Consider the following 19,110-nt stretch of genomic DNA (forward strand, 5'->3'; position numbering starts at 1 on the left):
GATGTGAAGATAAGGTCCGTGAATGGAAACAAAACAAAACAACCCTGCCATTACCAATGTTAAAACCGTTTAACTTCTACCTTCTTTTTTTTTTTTTTATTGGAGCAGGGCATCTCATATGTGTCCTGAGGGGGTGGGGGTGGGGGGGCCCTTGCCAGCTGGGTTTTCAGAAGGCCCACAATGAATATGCTGAGATAAATTTGCATACACAGGAGACGCCGTATATGCAAAGGTATCATATGCATATTTGTGGTGGATCTCCTGAATACCTGACTGGCTGTGGACAGGTTTGGGAAGCCCTGTATTAGAGGTGTAGTTTGGGGGGGGTGTACCCATTATTTTCCCTCATTACTTGATCAGTTACAATTTCTCTTTTTTTAGCATGCATTGTGTATACTAGAAGGCAAAGCAATCAGGGTGCCTCCATTCTCAGCACGAGAATCCCTCCCCACCCCCAACTCTTTTGATGGAGGTAGTCTACTGTACACTGGAAATGTCAGCTGGACAGAACCCGATTCAAAATCTAAAAATGTTTTCTGGGGTGCTGTTGGAGCACCTTTAGGGCGAGCGTGAGGCTGGCGTGAGCCGAGCGACTGTTAGCATTCATACTCACTTGGAATTCCTGATACAAGCTTTAGTGGTCTCAGCACTCTGACCGCCCTCAGGGTCCGTAGGTCAAAGTCTGTTCCAGCAGTAGCTAAAATCCTGAGAAAACAAAAATGAAAAAGATAGCATTATTGAGTTTTCTGCCATATTCCTTCATTGAACTGGTTAAAGAGATGGAGTACTTTATGCAATTTTGGCCAGTAAAACTGTGGGGCTTCATATTGTATTATTCAGAAGGTAAAGAATTTTAAAAAAAACCTGTCGGTACATAGACAAATTAAGCTACAGCTGAAAAATAACATTTAGAATTTGTCATTAATTGAAAACTGGTGGTCTTGGAAACTGTTTTTTTCAGAATTAAAAATACATTTCTCTATTCAAGGAAAGTAATTTTCAAAGGGCCTTCTGCAAAAATGCCCCAACTGAAAACTGCCTACCTGATATGAGTGTAAATTTATGTGCACCCTGTGTGAAATTTTATGCACAGAGTTGAGCACTGTTTCAGGGGGCAGCCTCTGGACAGGGTTTCGATTTATGCACACATTTTAAGATTTTGAGAAGAACACGCTTAAACTTTTTTCAGAAAAGCTGTCAATATTAATTAGCAGGTACAACTTGATTGGGCAGTTTTGTGAGAATACTTTTCAACCTGAACATATGTGCATAAGTTCGATTTGAAAATTGGTTGCAGGTTGTTACAAAATGACCCCCATAGGGGTGGTATAGGGGTGTTCCAGAACAGGATTCCGAAGTATGCCTGCTGGATGCTGTTTTGGAAGAGATATATGTGTATACATTACTAAACTTATTTGTACACTTTTACACCTGCTAATTCACTTGCAGAAGTGAAATCGGCTTTGTCTGTTGTTTGTACTTTTTGGGTGGGGGTTCAGGGTAAAGTGCTAGAAGGTCTAGGCGAACTGGTGGAGATATTGGCAAACTGCTAATTTCAACTCCATGTGCAAGTATTTTCAAAATGGCGTACTTTTATAAAACACCTGCTTTCATATTTAAATCTGGGTTTTATTTGCGCAATCATTTTGTGCATAAAATAGGCACGCATGTGTTCATAAAACGGGAAGAGAAAGTAAGCATTTTCTGGCATTGGAAATATTTGCATGCAGTAAAACATTTGCACATATGTTTGGGGCAGAGATATGAATTATTTTATAAAAACTCTGCAGCTCCCGCCATACTGGAATTAACCTCTACATATCCACTTATGCGCAAATGCTGTATTCCGGACAAGTTTGAAAGTTAGCCTCCCTCTTTATAAAATCCAAAAGGTATGTTCAAAGCCCTCAACTCTGCCCCCAGGAAAGCCTTAGCTCAGTTTGGGTAAATTTCCCTGCAAACATGACATACGTGCAGGTTTACCCATATATTCGGCTGTCAAGTTTTGTAAAAGGTCATTTCTGTGCATAAAACACTGTATTACTCACAGATGTCCCTTTGAAAAGCACAGGCTTCAAAACCTCCACATCCCTAAGCAGTCTCTCCCATCAAGTATGAATGTTTATTTTCTCCTGGATAAAGAAAGAATCCTGCATCAGGTGCTTCTGGGTGCATCAGAGGTTTGCTCTGAATTCTTTGCAAACTATATTGATTTCCCCGTTCTTGAGCCTGAAAGGGAGCCTGGTATGGAAGTTTGGGGGAGCTCCACTTCTGGGTATGGAAGTTTGATCATTGTCAGATGTTTCCAGGCCTATGCAGAGCAGACCAGACTTTTTTTTTTTCTTTGCATGCTCAGGGGCTGATGCAATAAAAAGCACGGAAAACGGGCCCTGAAAAGTCAGCACCCGCTTTCTTAACGTGAGCATGGCGCCATGCTATACCCAAATTAGGGGGTTGCGCTAGCAAGGAGGCGCTAGTTTTGCTTGTGCGACCTTAGCGCCTCCTTGCTAACGTGACCTTGCCGCGGCTGCCGGTTACGAAAACCGATGTCGGTAAACTCGGCATCGGTTTTTATAACCGGCCATCTGCCTGCCTGCCAGGGAGGCGCTAATATCTGAGAGCAAAATGTGCGGCTGAGATACAAACTTTTTTTATTTTTGAATGCGGAGTGAATGAGTAATAGCCTCATTCACATGCATTTGCATGTGATGAGCGCTATTGCATTCACTCCGCATTGTACGCGCGTTAAATAGGTGCTAATCCCCCTATTGCATTAGGGGGTGGATTAGCGCCTATTTAACCCGCGTCCGAGTGCGGGTTATACAGTGCGCCCGGCTGAGCGCACTCTATTGCATCGGCCCCTCAGTTTAATCTGCCAGTGCAGGGTTAAATTTCAGGATCTTTTGTATACTTTCTGGGAAGCCTGAACACCTGTTCATTTCCTAAAGAAGGGAAAAGGGGACAACTGAAGATTTCCCTAAACCCTGCATCTGTTTCGATTCTTTTGCTTCCAGTTTTCCTGAGCTCTGATCCTTGACTTTCTTTCCTCCTTACGTGCCTGTTCATAGACTTTTTGTTGTGCCCTTTACTTTTTTAGCTATTGTACCCCTTGGGGGACACCGGTTCTTTTGTCTCTCACTTGTGGCCTTGCTCTTGGCAGATGTTATATAAGGTCACCAATATCCAACTTTCTTTTCCTTGCTTTTTTATTATTGTGCAAGCCTGCCTTTGTTTCAAGACATAAATTAGTTTTGACATTTAAAATTAATAATTTTGTTTTGTTTGTTTTTCATTACAGGGAGGTGGGGTTTATTTGTTTTCATTATGTTTAATATTTATTTTGGGTCAGTTCATTTGCCAAACTACACTAAACATTTTTTTTTAAATGCCATAACACAAAGAACATCTGAAACTGGACTTCCTGCGAGCTTCCCCTCTGCCCCCCACCAGCTGCACTATTTGCGAAGAATAGGAAAAAAAAACACAACTCCCATCACTTTGGTGTCAATCTCAGGGCCCAATGCCATTTTCAAACAGACGATGCAGGAGCAGGATCAACTGGGGCTCTCTCCTGCCCCTTTCTTCTACCTGGACAAGAACTCCCATAGAATGGGGACGCGGGGAGATCTCGGTCCCTGGCTGCTTTATCTGGGATGGGATGGGTGACAGACGAGACTGAGGAGGAGGCCCCTCTGGGTTTGACTCAGCCCAGCTGAGTAGGCCTGGACCCTGGCATCTTTATTAAGCTGCACTTCTTCTTGGTGAGGGGTTAAAGAGTATAGGAGCCCACGAAGGTGCCAGGAGCAGCGGTGGGGTAGCAGGAGGTGGCGAGAGTCAGCGGGAGTCATAGGGGTTTTTTTTTTGCTTTTAGCAAATAGTGAGTGCTATTTCCTGAACCAAAAAACAAACAAAATGTTTGTGTTTTCTGTTGGCCCTGTGCATTTGTTTTGGGTAAAATGAACCAAAATGAAAAAAGGCTTTCAGTTTGGATTACCCATTTGTTTAAAATGAATGTGCATCCCTACAATTATCCTTGTGTATTTTTCAGACTTCTGTTGAATGCGGGGGAAAAATGGGCCAGGTTAATCATTTGCCTGATCGAGAACTGTGTACGTTCTGACTGATTGTCCACATTTTTTCTTATTTAGACAATAATGATTGAGCCACTGTCCCGCAATTATCAGACAACTACCAGATCAAAGTTATTTGCCCTAAAATGCGAGGCTGTGTGGTGGAGGCCAAAGTTAGCCACCAAGAGCACTATTGCTTTTAGAAAGCCTAGCCTGGTGGGGTGAAGGGAGGAATAAATGAAATAAGCTATTTTCAATTTAATCATTATTTTCAAAACATTTCAGCTGCTGACAATCCTTCTAAAAAAATTTTTTTACATTTTATTTCAGTTTTAAAGTTAACTGATTTACTGGGAAACAGTTATTGCAAAAGTAAAGCAAATTTTAGGAACTAAAATGTATTATATTATGTTTTAAGTTATTTTTCTTTTCTCTATATAATGGATATAAGCCAAGAAAATTTGATCTAGTACAGAAGGGCATGGTGGAGAAATGCCATTAACACCTGATACCAGACAGGTCCAGATTTAGACATAGGCAACGGTCTAGGGCACCAAATTTTGAAGATGTCAAATACCCAGGTCAAAGAGGAACCTGTTCCCACAGGTGAAGCTTAAAAAAGGCGCCATAATGTATCCTCTTCTGCACTCTCCAATCTCTGCATGTGCCCTCCTCCCCAGTCCTGCCTATGGCCACCAAAATCCAAAACCCAACCCTGATGCCAGACAATGGGCCAGATATATTAAGATATATATACATTGATACAAATGGGGGGAAAAACAACTTTTGTGCATGGAAAATGAGTTCTGTTAAATGAAGAAGCCTATTGTACCACATAAACTTGTGTTTGTCCTTTTAAACCACATATATGTTAGCAAACATGTTGTCCAACAATTAACTGTCTGACCCAGTATGGCAACTTCTAATGTTCTTATATTAGCAGCATGGGATCTATTTAATGTTTGGGTAGTTGCCAGGTACTTGTAACTTGGATTGGCCACTGTTGGAAATAGGATGTGGGCTTGATGGACCCTTGGTCTGACCCAGTATGGCAACTTCTTATTTTCATAGGAAGTTTGGCCTTGACCTTTATTAGGCATTGGCAATCTTGCCTTTGACCTGGTCATCCAACTCAGTCACAAGCCATTATTTGGTAGCAAAGCCCAAGGCTGCTTTTCACTTAAGAATAATGTGTATAATATAGGACAATAGTAACATATTTATATAATTAAATAAAACATGTTTTCTGTGCTTCAAGATTTTATATTAGATTTTATTGTTATGTATACCAACTGACAGGGACATTGTGTTGACTAATGACATTATAGATCAGATGAATTAGTTAAAACTTCAGTATCAGCAATATTTTATTTTTGTTTCTCTTCCTCAATTAAGTATTTTAACTGTATATGTAATATACAATCCAAAGGAATCAATATGCCCATGGAGTAAAAGTAAATATATAAAATTTAGTACAAATAATATCAAATACTAGAAAATTATTGTCTGAACATGTTATTTGTTGCCTTCCAGGCTACACAGCTTGTGCAAAAGGCATTGCTCCTTTATACATCATATATAGAGGCATAGAAGCCTATGCACTAAAGCTTTGTGTGAACGCCATTTAGTATGCTAAAGGGAATTCAGGGTTGTTAGTGGGTAATACCTCAAAATTAGCACATACCCACATATAGCTAATGGAACATAATGTGTACATTTTTATTTATCTGTCAGTCACCTAGTGACGAAAAAGTTCTTAAAAACAAACCAATACAAAATATACACAATCAGCGAGCAGCAGAATGTCAGACTCTTATAATTCAAGAAATCACTTTAGTGGGCATGCTGGAATAGTATGGTATGCTCTCCTTTATGCACTATTCAGCATATGCTAAGTTCTAAAATATAACATCTGCCTCAAACTAAAGGGGTTATTTACTAAAGCTTTATCGCATGTGATATAATGCAAATTAGGGGGAGGGGAGGAGTTGGGGAGGGGAGGGGAGGAGTCAGGGTGGGGAGGGGAGGGGAGGAGTCGGGCAGGGAGGGGGAGGAGCCAGCCGCTGCCGGCGATAATGTGAGGAACATTATCGTCGCAGTAGCGCAGTGAATAGCACCACCTTTCACGGTGGTGCTATTTGCATGAAAGGCTGCAGCCGGCCGCAAATGGCGAAATCGCACCACCATGGTGTGAACGGCTGCAGCCTTTCACAGGCTCGCCCCCCCCCGCCCCCTTTTTCACTGGATTCATTATTCTACGAAGAATGATGAATCTAGCCCTGATAGTAACTTTCAAACTGGCACATGAGTGCACATGTGCATGCTTTGTGTCGGTCAGCACTCAGGAACATGGCTATTTTATAGAGATGTGAATCGGAACCGGAATCGGTTCTGATTCCAGGTTTGGGGACTATCGTAAAATTTTGTTTCGTGCAGTCCGATCATTTTTTTTTTTTATCGGCTGCGCCCGAGCTGATAAACAAAAAATCCACCCCGACCCTTTAAAACACATCCTTTAGCTTCCCCCACACTCCCGACCCCCCAACAACTTTTTAAAAGTACCTGGTGGTCCAGTGGGGGTCCTGGGAGCAATATCCCACTCTCGGGCCCATCAGCTGCCACTAATCAAAATGGCACCGATGGCCCTTTGCCCTTACCATGTGACAGGGTATCCGTGCCATTGGCCGGCCCCTGTCACATGGTAGGAGTAATGGACGGCCGGCGCCATCTTTAAAAATGGCGTGGGCCAGCCAGTGTTTTTGTGTGCCATTTTTCCCGCCCTCCCCCAAAACGATAAGAGAACCCCACGAACAATTTCGTGGGGTTTTCCTATCGGTTTCGGGGAGCCCCCGATTTCTGACGAGTTTAAAAATATCGTACGATATTTTCAATCACCAGAAAAACGATTCACATCCCTATTTTATAACTCACACACGTATATGCACACATTTTATAAAAGAGCCTGGGCGCGTGCACATATGCGCCTAATTTACGTGGTCATTCACATGGGGACGCAAATCCTGCTTCTAACGTGGAAATGAGGGAATTTCAAAAAAGGCATGGACTGATGCCATTCTCCATTTTACCAATTCGTCCCCAGTTTGTCCAGTTAAGAGATAGGTCCTCCAAACCCCCTGTGGTTTGATAGCCTTCAGTCCCCCCAGTCAGCCCCAACCCTTAAAACCATGCAGATCTGCCTCTTTATTTTATTCATGCATCCCCTATTTAATGTGTTCGTCGGATTTTTAAAATTCACCTTTAAATGTTAACTTTTTAGGATCCTACTATTTCAAGAGCTCATTGGAGATTACTGATGGAGGAGATGGATCTTTAAGAGTAGGAGACGTTATAGGCAGGGGAGAGAGTCAGAGAAAGAGAAGACTAATTCAGAGAAAATTCTTTTTCACTCATTGCACAATTAAGATCTGAAATTTGTTGCCAGAGGATGTGGTTATTGCAGTTAGGCTGGGTTTAAAAAAGGTTTTAGATAAGTTCTTGGAGGAGAAATCCATTAACTGCCATTAATCAAGTTGACTTAAAAGCCTTGTGCACGCAAAACAGCCACATACGTGCATAAGTGGCTCCAGTGGGAGCTATGCAAATTTTAAAGTATGTGCACATGGAGAGAGAGAGAGAGAGAGAGAGAGAGAGAACCTCTTTATAGGGCTCAGTCGGATACTCTATATATGGACCATTGTAAGGGGGCACTTTCATTTGGGTGAGTTTTCTGGAAGTGGGTTCGGGTTAGGGGGGTGCTGTTACAGCCACATTCAGAGGTATCCATTGTAAAATTCACATCATTAAAGATTTTTTGACCTTATAAGTGATGAAAAGGAGTTGATTTGTACAATGCAGCTAGCAGAGACTGCAGTGTACAAATCAACTCCTCATCTTAGAAGGTATTAACAGAGCGAACTGGTGGACGAACTGGTGAAACTGGCAATGGCGTGCATGCACTCTCCTTTTAAAATTCTGCAGTAGAAGCGGGATTTGTGTACCTAGATGCGTGCCTGTTTTACATTAGGTGCACATGTGCATGCATCCAGCTATTTTATAACATATGTTATAAAACCAAGGACTTCAAATATTCAGCCATTAATCATGCCATTTTTACATAGCATTTAATTTATTTGTATACCGTTCAACCGTTTATTCTTTCCTATCTCTTCCTTCTTATCCAAGTTCTGCTACCCTTGTTATTTGTAACTGCTCCTTCGATCACCACAGTTCTAGTTGATGTATTTAATGCACTCCCGTTTCATGTAAACCAGCAAGATATGTGCTCATGATTGCCGGTATATAAAAACCTTAAATAAATAAATAAATAAATAAATAAATAAAATAAATATGTGGATATGTCTGTGCAAGTTATAAAATTGCTGCGTCTCTGGGTGCGCACCAGCATATATATGCCAATGTACGTCCACATGCCGATATGAAAGTTACCATCCCTGTGCATTACTCATTAAATGCTGTTTTAGGAGGCAAATTAAATATTTTAACATATGCAAGCTAAATGTTTTAGCACAAATTAGTGCATAGTGTTTAATCCTTCTGTTTGGAGGTTAGTATTTTGCTTTTATTGTTTTCATTGCTATTTAATTGTTCATTTATCATCTAAACTTTTAATCTTAAAACAACTGGCTTAGTTGGTGCTGTCTCACACATTATTGGTCCGTGGTGGATTTCAAATAAGATTAACTTTTATTAGCCAAGAACTTTTCTGTCCAGCAAAAACTACTGCTAAAGCAAAACACAGATCCTTTCTTCTGAGATTTTGTTAAAACTTATTGAATGAAATGAACCCGTCCCTTAATAAGCAACAGAGAATCGGGCACAGAATGAACATTCTGTCCTCAACACAAAGATGACCCAGAAACTATGAAATAAAATATTTTTTATTCTTTAGAGATATCCTTTCATGTAAACATATTGGGGTAGATTTTTAAAGGGTGCGCGCGCAAGTTATAAAATCAGGGGTCGGCGCGCGCAAGGGAGTAAACAATTGTGCACCTTGCGCACGCCGAGCCGCGCTGCCTTCCCCGATTCCCTCCCCTCTACCTGACCCCCCCTGACTTTTATCTTACCTCTTGCACCTGCCTCCGGGCAGGTGCAAGTTGCGCACGCCGGCAGCCTGACGGCACGCGATCCTCCGATAGAGCGGTAATGGCTGCTGTGTCGGAGGCCTCTGGCCCCGCCCCTGGACCGCCCACGCCCCGCCCCGGACCACCCCTTTTTGCAAGCCCCGGGACTTACACGCTTCCCGGGGCTTTATGCGCGTCGCCGGGCCTTTTTAAAATAGGCCCGGGGCACGTAAACCCCCCCACGCGTTTAAATCCTCTGGATTTACACGCGTAGAGCTTTTAAAATCCGGTCCATTCTTTTTCTTCTGTTCTCTCTCCTCATAAATCTGTGCCAGAGATGTCTTGAGCTGAGGAAGTTGTTCTATGGCAAGTGCCAGGTTCTTCTCTGTGTAGTTCTGCGCTCTGGCTTCATCTCCCACTACAGTAAAATGGATTCCTTCACAGTTCTGCTGCTTTTTTATTTACATTTCTACAGAATACTGTTTGACCTGCTGAAGTAGCATGTAATAGCTTTGCTATGATAGAGTAGCAGAGTACATAATGGCAGAATTCAAGCATGCCAGAAGAAGAGAAAGGGAGAAGACCATAGATCGAGTTAGAACTATGGCAGCACAATAGACAGGCAAGCAGTATACTGGAATGTACTATTTAGGCACACATTGGCAAACTTAATAGAACTGATTTTAGCCTACAAATCCCTCAAAGAGCTGGCCCTACCTGCCTTCACCGTTTCATCACTCCACCCAAGCCAGCTGCCACACTCACTGTCTCTAGCCCAGCTTGTGATACGATCCTCAGAACTATGCACCTTACAGCCACCAGGAAAAGGAGCTTTACAGACTCTGGCCCGGCCCTCTGAAACTCCCGATCCCCTTATATCAGGTCTGCCCCAGACCTCCAAATATTTAGGAAGTCAGTAAAAATCCTGGCTGTTCCAAGCAGCTTTCAGCACTAGCCAACCCAGAAGTCATTAAAGCCACAGATAGACCTTTACATATTGTTCCATTTAGACCACCTCTGACCCTCAGAAGACACTAAATAAATTGCACCACTAAACTACCAACTTCTTGAGCTGTTCTTTCTTAAGGAGTCAACTCGCCAACGTAGCAATGCAGAACCGCCCAGAAGCTTCTACTGATATTGTCACTATACAATGCAACGGAACTATTAATTGTGACTGTATCGGATTACCGATTTCATGTTGTAACTCGCTTTAACTCTTTTTGTGGGAAAAGCATGTCCTAAATAAACAATGATGATGATGATGAGCAAGTGGTTCCTCTTAGCTACTGACATCTTCTTTCTATGTTCTTAATATAAATTCAAAAGGGCATGGAATACATGCTGTGGATCCCTAGAGGATAAAGAATGGAAATGAAGAAAAGAGTGCGTGAAGTAACTTGATGGTGCGGCGGTTATTACCCTTAATCAATAAGCCTTAATACTGTTAATGCAACTCCATCATTGCTCTTGGCTTCAACAGCTAGGGGAAAAGGAGAACTGGATTCATTCAGCAACCGAGGGCTCCAACTTTTACAGTGTAGAGAAACAAGTATGGGGGTAACTTGCTGATGCGGCGGTTACTACCCTTAACCAATAAGACTGATACTTTGATGCAACTCAAACACTGCTGCGTGCTTCAACAGTAAGGCATAGCAGGGACTTGGATTCAACAGCAATCAACGAGGGCTAGCGTTGGAAACTGATAAGCACGGGGGGGGGGGGGGGGTGGATTATAGGCAACTGGATTCAAACAGCAGCCAACGAGGGCCCCGAATTTTATGGTCTGGGAAACAGATAAGCATGGGAGTAACATACATGGCCAGCAGATACTACCATAAGCTTACTGGGCAGACTGGATGGACCATTTGGTCCTTTTCTTCCGACATTTCTATGTTTCTATGTGTTAATTAGCTTAATTCAAACTTCAACCAGACATATTTCGACTTACTCTGAGCTTAATAAAAAATCAACAGATTTCCCATAAGTTCAGCAGGAAAAAAAAAAAAGAGGGAAATCCATTGCAGATCCATAAAAGTTTCTCAGTGAAAATCCCACCTAATCTTTATATGATCGCCAATGGATTTCCATGCATCCATTGTGAATTTTGCTAGAAACTGGCTTCTCTCTTTAAAAAGAGTTTATAATACAAGTTTGAAACAAAAGAAGGCTTATTGACTTGCTCAAGATTACAAAGTGAATGATGGATAGGATAATTAAGCAAGGATCTTTAGGCTCATAGCTCTGTGCTTTAACTACTATGATCTGTAGCAAAGTCCAGGACTTCATATTTATAGATTCCAGGTGTGTATAAGAAAAAAGAGGAAGAAAATGTTCCATATATTTCTCCTGTTAGTTCATTCTCTCCCTCTCCCCCTTCCAAAATGCCGCATGATGCATTGTTCTAGATACAAACAATACTCTTAGTACTATAAAAAAACAAGATCATAATAACGTTTTCACAATACATTATTCCATAACCTTGCCAGCCTTTTATATGACCAAGAAATCTTGCTGGCACTTCAGTTACTTGACAGTAGGTATTTTGCATTAGAGAACTGAGATATGTACATGATAGGAAATGGCATCACATAGACGCCTTTAGATGTTAACTGCTTTGAAATGCCTTCTAGATAAAGCACAGAGCATTGCTTAACAGGCCAAGCAGATGGATTAACTCGACATTTCAGTCTTCCCTGTTCTACCAATAAGACTGGATAGACTGGGGCAATTTTCAGACACCTCATGGAGGTTGCTGGGGCCTATCAAGCTCATTTTCAAAAAAGGAAATTCCTCACAGAGTCACGCTCTGAAAATGAGCCTGGCACACGTGCTCCACAAGTTCAAAGTATGCATCAAAAAGTGCATATGGGCATTTTAAATGAAATCACTGCACTGCCATGCATGCACACTTTTCCATGCAGGTAAAACCATGTGCACTGTGCAGCAGGGGAGGGCAGGAAGGGAACTTTCAAAAAACATTTTACACGTGCATATATGTGTGTTTACCCCAGGCAAAAAAAAACAAAACACTTTAGTAGATTATGAAATACTTGTTATTGGCCAGAATGCTGTTTTGACAGTTAAATGAGCCCTCCTCTATACCCATTAACAGAAGTCTATAACTGAAGGAAAGTTTTGGAGTATCCTAACCAAGTTTCCAAGCAGAGTCCTTTTTCTGAGAAAAAAAAATGAATCTTGGGAGCAATTAGAAAAATAAATATAAAGCACAAAATCAATAAAGCAAGCTAGATTTATCACAAATTTTGGACTTGCAAATCTTTCATAGAAGGCAGTAAAGGAAGAAAACAAGGTGCCTCAAATATGTGGCGTGCATCATTAATGTCCAACAACCTGTCACCCGGAAATTGGTCGGCCTTAGGCTCATGTGTTTCCTGTCTTTACAGACAGAGCACTACAAGATGCTGAGCTTTAAGGGCAGAGAAGTTTTCATTTCTAATTGAAACTCAGTGGAATGCAGAGCTTTCGGAAGAGAGGGAAAGCAGAAATATGACACAGTGCGAGGTGGAGAGGTGGGCAAATCTGCTTCTTAAATGGATCCCACTTACGTGACAATCCGACGGGCACTCGTGCTCAACTCCGCATGCTCTATATTTGCCATCTAACGTACATGGATTTTCTAATGCATAGAAAAATATTTTGTAAATACTACATCAGATCAAGTTCCTTGTTGGTCAGCTCTGAAAGATATGAGCAATCCCAAAGGAATGCATAACCTGCACATTTAAATTGTTTCTACCTCACTGCCAATAAGAAGAAATTCTGAATGTCATTATATCTTGAACGCCATATTTTATACCATATGTTTCTTGTCTCATTTGCTGCAAAAGTGGAAATTTTTTTTTTTAACTCCATAACAATAAATCAACATTTTTGATTGGGAAAAATGCCCAGATTAGTCATCTCCATCTAGCAATACTTTATTTGTTGAACAATAGTTTTGGCACAAAGTGTGAATTTTGGTGTGACTGACTGGTGTGCAGAAGAGCCCCAGAAAAAGGAAAACACTAACAGCCTTAAAAAGATGGACTTTACCCCTGTGCAGGAACCTGGGAGGTCATGAGGCTTGTATGGTCCGTAACCCTTCCCATGTGCCCCTATACCCAAGAGCAGATAGGGATGGAGAGTATCTATCTATCTATAAATTCAGGCAATATTGCTTTTTTTTATATGCTTAACACTTAATACCAAAAAAACCACTCCCAACGGAGTGGGATACAAGCGAGTTAAATTTCCCCTGAAGAAGTTGCTTGGCGAAACAAGGGCTTTGTTGGGATTCAATAATATTGAGATTTAGTAATATTCAATGGGATTCAATGATATTGGGATTTAACAGTATTTAATACATTATTTGAACTGGGGACTATAAATCAATGACTATAAATAGGATCTAATGTTTAAATATGTTATTGGCAATAGGGACTCGGGTAGATCGTTGAGGGTGTTATTGAAGTAATGCATAAGAAAAATTAACACATTAATGAGGCGAGTTTAATGAATGTGCTTAAATATTGTGTAATTAGAGAAAGTTATGAAAAGAGAGTTGTTTCACTGTTGTTTATAGAATGGGGATATTTAAAATAGCTTTTATGGATGAGTTGTAAGTGTGATTGAGTATGTATGTTGATATGAGTGATTATCTGTTTTTTAATTAATTAAGAAATGTAAAGGAGGTTGAGGGGTTTCTTGATAACCGCACATTTAATGGATGTTAAGCAAAACTTGTTTTGTATGTATTAGCTATTTGAATACTAATAAAAATTGTTTGTGATACAAAGTTTATATAAAAGTATTGGTATGTGCTTGTATCCCACACCGTTGGGAGTGGGATACAGAATATAGATAGATATCTACAGAAAAAGAGAGAGAGAGAGAACACACACACACATATGTAGCCCCTGCCTCAACCGAGCTCCCATGGGAGATGATCATGGACCATTTCTGCTTTCATGCTCCCAAGTTCTTCCTGCACAGGGGGAAAAGTTAGTTTTTCAAGGTCCTTAGAATTACTTGGAAACCTTCTGCAACAGTGCAGCAGTAAATAATAAACATGCATAAAAATAATAAACCTTTTCTACTGGTAAACCTGATTGCAGGTGAAAAGCTACAGTGGGTACCCTTTTGTTCAGTGCACATTCAGTACAGAAACATGCAATGCCAATAAATCACAGACTCCGTCAATAATCAATCCGCACTCCCTGGCTGTAGTAGATACTTTCAGAAAGGAATCCTCCTTGGACATTTCCCTTAATGGTACCTGCACACTGGATGCAGATGCTGGAATCCAGTAAATTGGAACTCCATGCTCCTTAGACCCAGACCACAAGCCTCTGACTGATGCTTTCCTGAGAGAGCAACTCTAGGATGGTTGTTCCACCAAGCCTAGCAGACCTTCTTCCAGCTCCCTGTATACATGAGCCCCTTAGTGGGGTCTTTTAAGACCCAAGGGCACACAATCTAATTTATATCTTCTGGGGCTGCTCCGGCTAACCATTCACTCCCATGCTGACTCTTAATCCATGGGGGGAGGGGGATTCTTTTTATGGGGGGAAGCTCTCGCTTATGGCCCAGATGATGAAAAGAGGTGGCCAGTGTGTGTGTTGTAGTTTAAATGCTTCTCATGAGGTGAGAGGCTGTAGCAATAAATAGACAGGACCAGGTCTGGGTGTTAAAATAAAGTTTACTGATTCTTAAAGTAAAGTCCATTTGTCCAAAATGATGAGTGTACATCTGACTGTAGTTACAGGATTTTCTGTTTGGTAAGTAGGTATCTTTATTATAGACATCTGAGAAGAGCCCATGCTGATTTTAAATGCACATAGCACATACTCTCCCAGTGGCTGTCCCCTGGAATCCTAGTGAGAGGGTTCCCTTTTAACTGCAAAAATCCTACCCATGGACACCCAGCCTGTCCTGATTTTTTGGGTGGAAATCCGGATGGGATCTCCTTCTCTTGCTCTTTCTTCCTTTGGTTATGCTGTGCCTTTATTCCTCGGCTGTTTCTTCAGGTGATTTCTCTTGTGGAAAATTCTGGGGACCAGGCTATTCCACAGCAGTGCAATCCCAGTGGGGAAGGGGGGAATCCAAAAACCTCCCCACTACTCTTTGGTTCCAAAAAATACTTTAAATCTTAATCTGGATAGCTTCTCTAAATCACAATCTCTCGCAGCAGGATCCATCACTGGTGCTTGCTTACCGTGGGTAGAGTAGGCTGACAGGTTTTTGGTTCTCTGAAGAAAGCCCCTTTGCCCCCAAAGGGGATCAGGTTAAAAGTCTATCTCACTGTAAATAATAAGAAGGACCCTCTGGCAGGGAGAGGTGAGGTATCTCTTCTGGGAGGCCCTACCAGAGTGCAGAAAAAATACATTTACTCTGCAGCTGCATTCTCTAATTGACCCCCCCCGAGTATTAAAATGAGAGGGTCTGAAGGGATGGATGGCTCCCTTTCTAAGCGTATTCTAAGGACAGGGATAAATGGCATCTGGTGGCCAGACCCGGTAGGGGTGCCACATACACCTGAAGCAATCACCCTAGACCTCTGAGGAGTAATCTTAATCTTTCACACCATCTCTGGTTCTTTAAGAAGTTTCAGTGATCCCCCTCGACCCTAAGACAAGATCTCCCTAGTCCTGAAGGCCTAGATACCATGGCCAAAACATGACCATATTGAGTATTTGTAATACATTATTTATTACTTTTATTATATTCATGATTTTTATGTCTAATGATTTCTGTTTTGCTCCTTTGTACAGCTGTATTTTCACAGTAAAGTGGAGCATGAATATTTGCAATTTGACAATCTTATATATGTATTTCAAATGTTTTACCTCTGCTCTTCAAAGGTCATTAATTACCACCCTCCAACAGAGGGTGAGTCCTTATAAAAGAGCACCCAGACCTCACAGCAGCTGCCAAACAGTGTATGTTTGTGGCAGTGCAAAAGGAGGCAGAAGAGGGAGATTACCGGCGATGATGTCGCTGCTAGGGTAATTAGTGGCTGTTTATGCTGCTTCTTGTCCTTGTGTAAGTAGTGGGCAGCTTCCGGATGATGTCATCGGAGCTCTGAGAGGCAGGTCACAATTTGCTTGTCATGAGTGTTTTATTTGTGTTTTTCAGTCATAACCAGAAATCAGAAACCCTAATTGTAATGCTGCATTACCAAAGCACTGGGTAACAGCAACTGCAGAGGAAGTGACTAGAGCAGCATAAGGGAAATAACAGACTGCAGTTGCAAGGTGAAAGGAAAGCTAAAGATCAACTCTATGGGTTCTATAGCATTGTAACAGCAAGTGAATCAGGCAAACTAGACAGACATTAAAATCTTTATCTGCCATTATACCCTCTAGGGTCAATATACAAACTTAGGGGGTCATTTTTCAAAATGCGATAAGGCGTTTTCGCATGCGAAAAGCCCTATTAACGCATGTGATAGGCCCTTACCGCATGCGAAAACGTGTTTACCGCATGCGATCGCACCATATCGTATGGTGCGATGCAAATTCCGAAAATAGGAGGAGTTAGGGACGGAGAGTGGGCTGGGTTAGCCTGTCTGTGAAGAGCTATTGCACAGCCGTAATGCCAATTTTAACTACACCTCTTTCAAATGTGTTAGGCTGTGCGGTAAGGTTTCATTGCCATTTGCGATGTCTCCCGAATTGACAGCTTCAGAGCCTTGGGGAGGGGGAGGGGGAGGGGGAGAGAGAGAGAGAGAGAGAGAGAGAGAGAGACTGGCCATAATGTCATGGCCCATAGGCAGGTATTTGTATTCCTATGGTAGGCCCACCTAGTAACTCGAGGTAGGGATTAAGTAAGAGGGTAGGGGGTTAGGGGCCACTTTGACATTCTACGTGACACCTACGAACAGAACAGTGGTCTCTTGTGAAGATTTGCTGGCCTTCGGAGTGAGGAAACTCACTCTAAGATGAGATTTGGGCAAGGTTCTCTCAACCTAGCTTGATGGACTCTCTACCTGGGTAACATCAAGCTAGGTTGAGAGAACCTTGCCCAAATCTCATCTTGGAGTGAGTTTCCTCACACCGAAGGCCAGAAAATCTGCACAAGAGACCACTGTTCTGTTCGTAGGTGTCACGTAGAATGTCAAAGTGGCCCCTAACCCCTACCCTCTTACTTAATCCCTACCTCGAGTTACTAGGTGGGCCTACCATAGGGATACAAATACCTGCCTATGGTCCATAACATGGACCATAGGCAGGCTTCCTACCTGGAGTAGGAAGTCTGTGGGTTGGTGAGCCTGAGGACCATCCCTGTAGGACTGGCACTCTTCAAGGGTTCATTCCCTCAAGGGAAGAGGTCTGAGACCATGGATAGGAGAGGTTTCTTCTTCCTCCCGAGGAATTAATTGAAGATGGGTAAAATGGCAACTGTTTTTCCCTAAAGGAACAAGGCCAGGAGAGGAGTCTGGGATGAGTCCAAAAGGGGGTGTGCCCTAGGAGGTCCATGGTGTGGGGAATGCCATGGAAAATCCACATGCTATGAGACTGGAGAATTATGTGAAGTCGAGGGGGTGGTTGTGGACCATGGAGACATGAGTAGTGCTAGCTATGGATATTTCACTGTCCCTTTTGGATGTGAATTTTGATAAGATATATGTGGGAAAACTCAAAGATGTGGAGGTGTTGGGGAATGACATAATTGTAAAGAATATAACTATTATGTACCAAAAAGATGTCACATGGAGAGATCCCAAAAGAGTTTCCTGTGAAGAATGGTAGGCTGTCCCTGTATTCTTCATAAGTGCTACTGAATTCCAATGTATTCAGTATGGACTATTTTACCTTATGCCAGTGTATATAGTTGCTGGCTGGTTCAGTCAGAAATAGCTGAAGTTTGGAAGTGTTGTCTTCTACGCTCTACTTTAGCCAGCACTAATGAGCAGTATGGGGCCAGAGTTCATGGAGAGGAGAAGGGGTGTGCTCTCCCTTTTCAGTCAAGGAAGACAGTGTGGTTAGCTGCATCCTAGCTGTCTCTATTCAGGTCTACTTCGTCATCTGCATGACCAAAACCTAGAGCCCTGTAAATAACTTTGGGGAAGATGACCTTTACCAAACAAGGAAATCTTTTTCCCATCATTTTATGTACCCCAACAAAGGGTTATACCTGGTTAACTTTATCTACATATGGCTGGCTGGGTATCAGATTCTTTTTCTATGTTAAGGGACTGAAGAGGCAACCTAAGAGGTTTGACAATGACATCAAAGACAATATGATGATAACAGATATTAGTGCACATCCTACTAGCCAATCAAGGCCAGAATAATTTTTGTGTCATATTGTAATATACATTTGTGAACAAGTGGCCTTAATATCCTTCCTAAACCTGTGTGGGACCAGGCTACATGCCCGGTCCACCTTACAACCCATAGAGGGAGAGAGTTCTGAGGTCAGAACCCTGCAGAGCAGGATAAGAGGCGGAGCCAGCTGGGATCAAGAGGTCCCCGCATCTTCCAGAGAAGGAGCTCCTTGATATAGATTTGTATTAAGATAATGATGAATTGCTGGAGGTAAGCAGTCTTTCTGTGGTGTATGATTCCTGCCAAAAGCAGTTTGAGATAGAAGCAGTGCTGCTGGATGTGCATAGAGCACTGAGCTCTTTAATGGACTTTAAAAGGCTCAAAGAAGAGCAATAAAGGCAAACAATTAAAAAACATTTTCTTTAATCCAGAGAGCTGTGTTTGGGACCTGATAGAAAAATTAGCTGAAGGTTTGTCTAACTGACTTTGGAATCAAAGTCAGTTAGTTGCTGGAGAAGTCGGATTATTTTTCCTTTTTTTAACCTTTTCATAGAAAAAAAAAACCTGTTGTGCAAACAGGGCGTGGTCCCTAAACAAGTGAAGCTGCCAGAGCTGGCTCTGTGTATGTGTGTGTGTATAAACAGGTAATGGCCCTTCAGCAGCAAGCCAGCTGCTCTGCACTAA

The 19,110-nt window shown here is 42.0% G+C and overlaps 1 protein-coding gene across 1 annotated transcript in view; it reads right to left on the reverse strand.

Moving 5' to 3' along the window:
- Window positions 1-19,110, reverse strand: part of CACNA1B (calcium voltage-gated channel subunit alpha1 B) — a 1,161,590-nt gene that overhangs the window by 647,279 nt on the left and 495,201 nt on the right. Inside the window, exon 4 of the mRNA XM_029613506.1 lies at window positions 614-705. Within this exon, the coding sequence (XP_029469366.1) occupies window positions 614-705 (92 nt within the window). The remainder of the gene's footprint in view (window positions 1-613; window positions 706-19,110) is intronic.

This window comes from Rhinatrema bivittatum, chromosome 8 (genome assembly GCF_901001135.1).
Source record: "Rhinatrema bivittatum chromosome 8, aRhiBiv1.1, whole genome shotgun sequence".
Taxonomy (NCBI): domain Eukaryota; kingdom Metazoa; phylum Chordata; class Amphibia; order Gymnophiona; family Rhinatrematidae; genus Rhinatrema; species Rhinatrema bivittatum.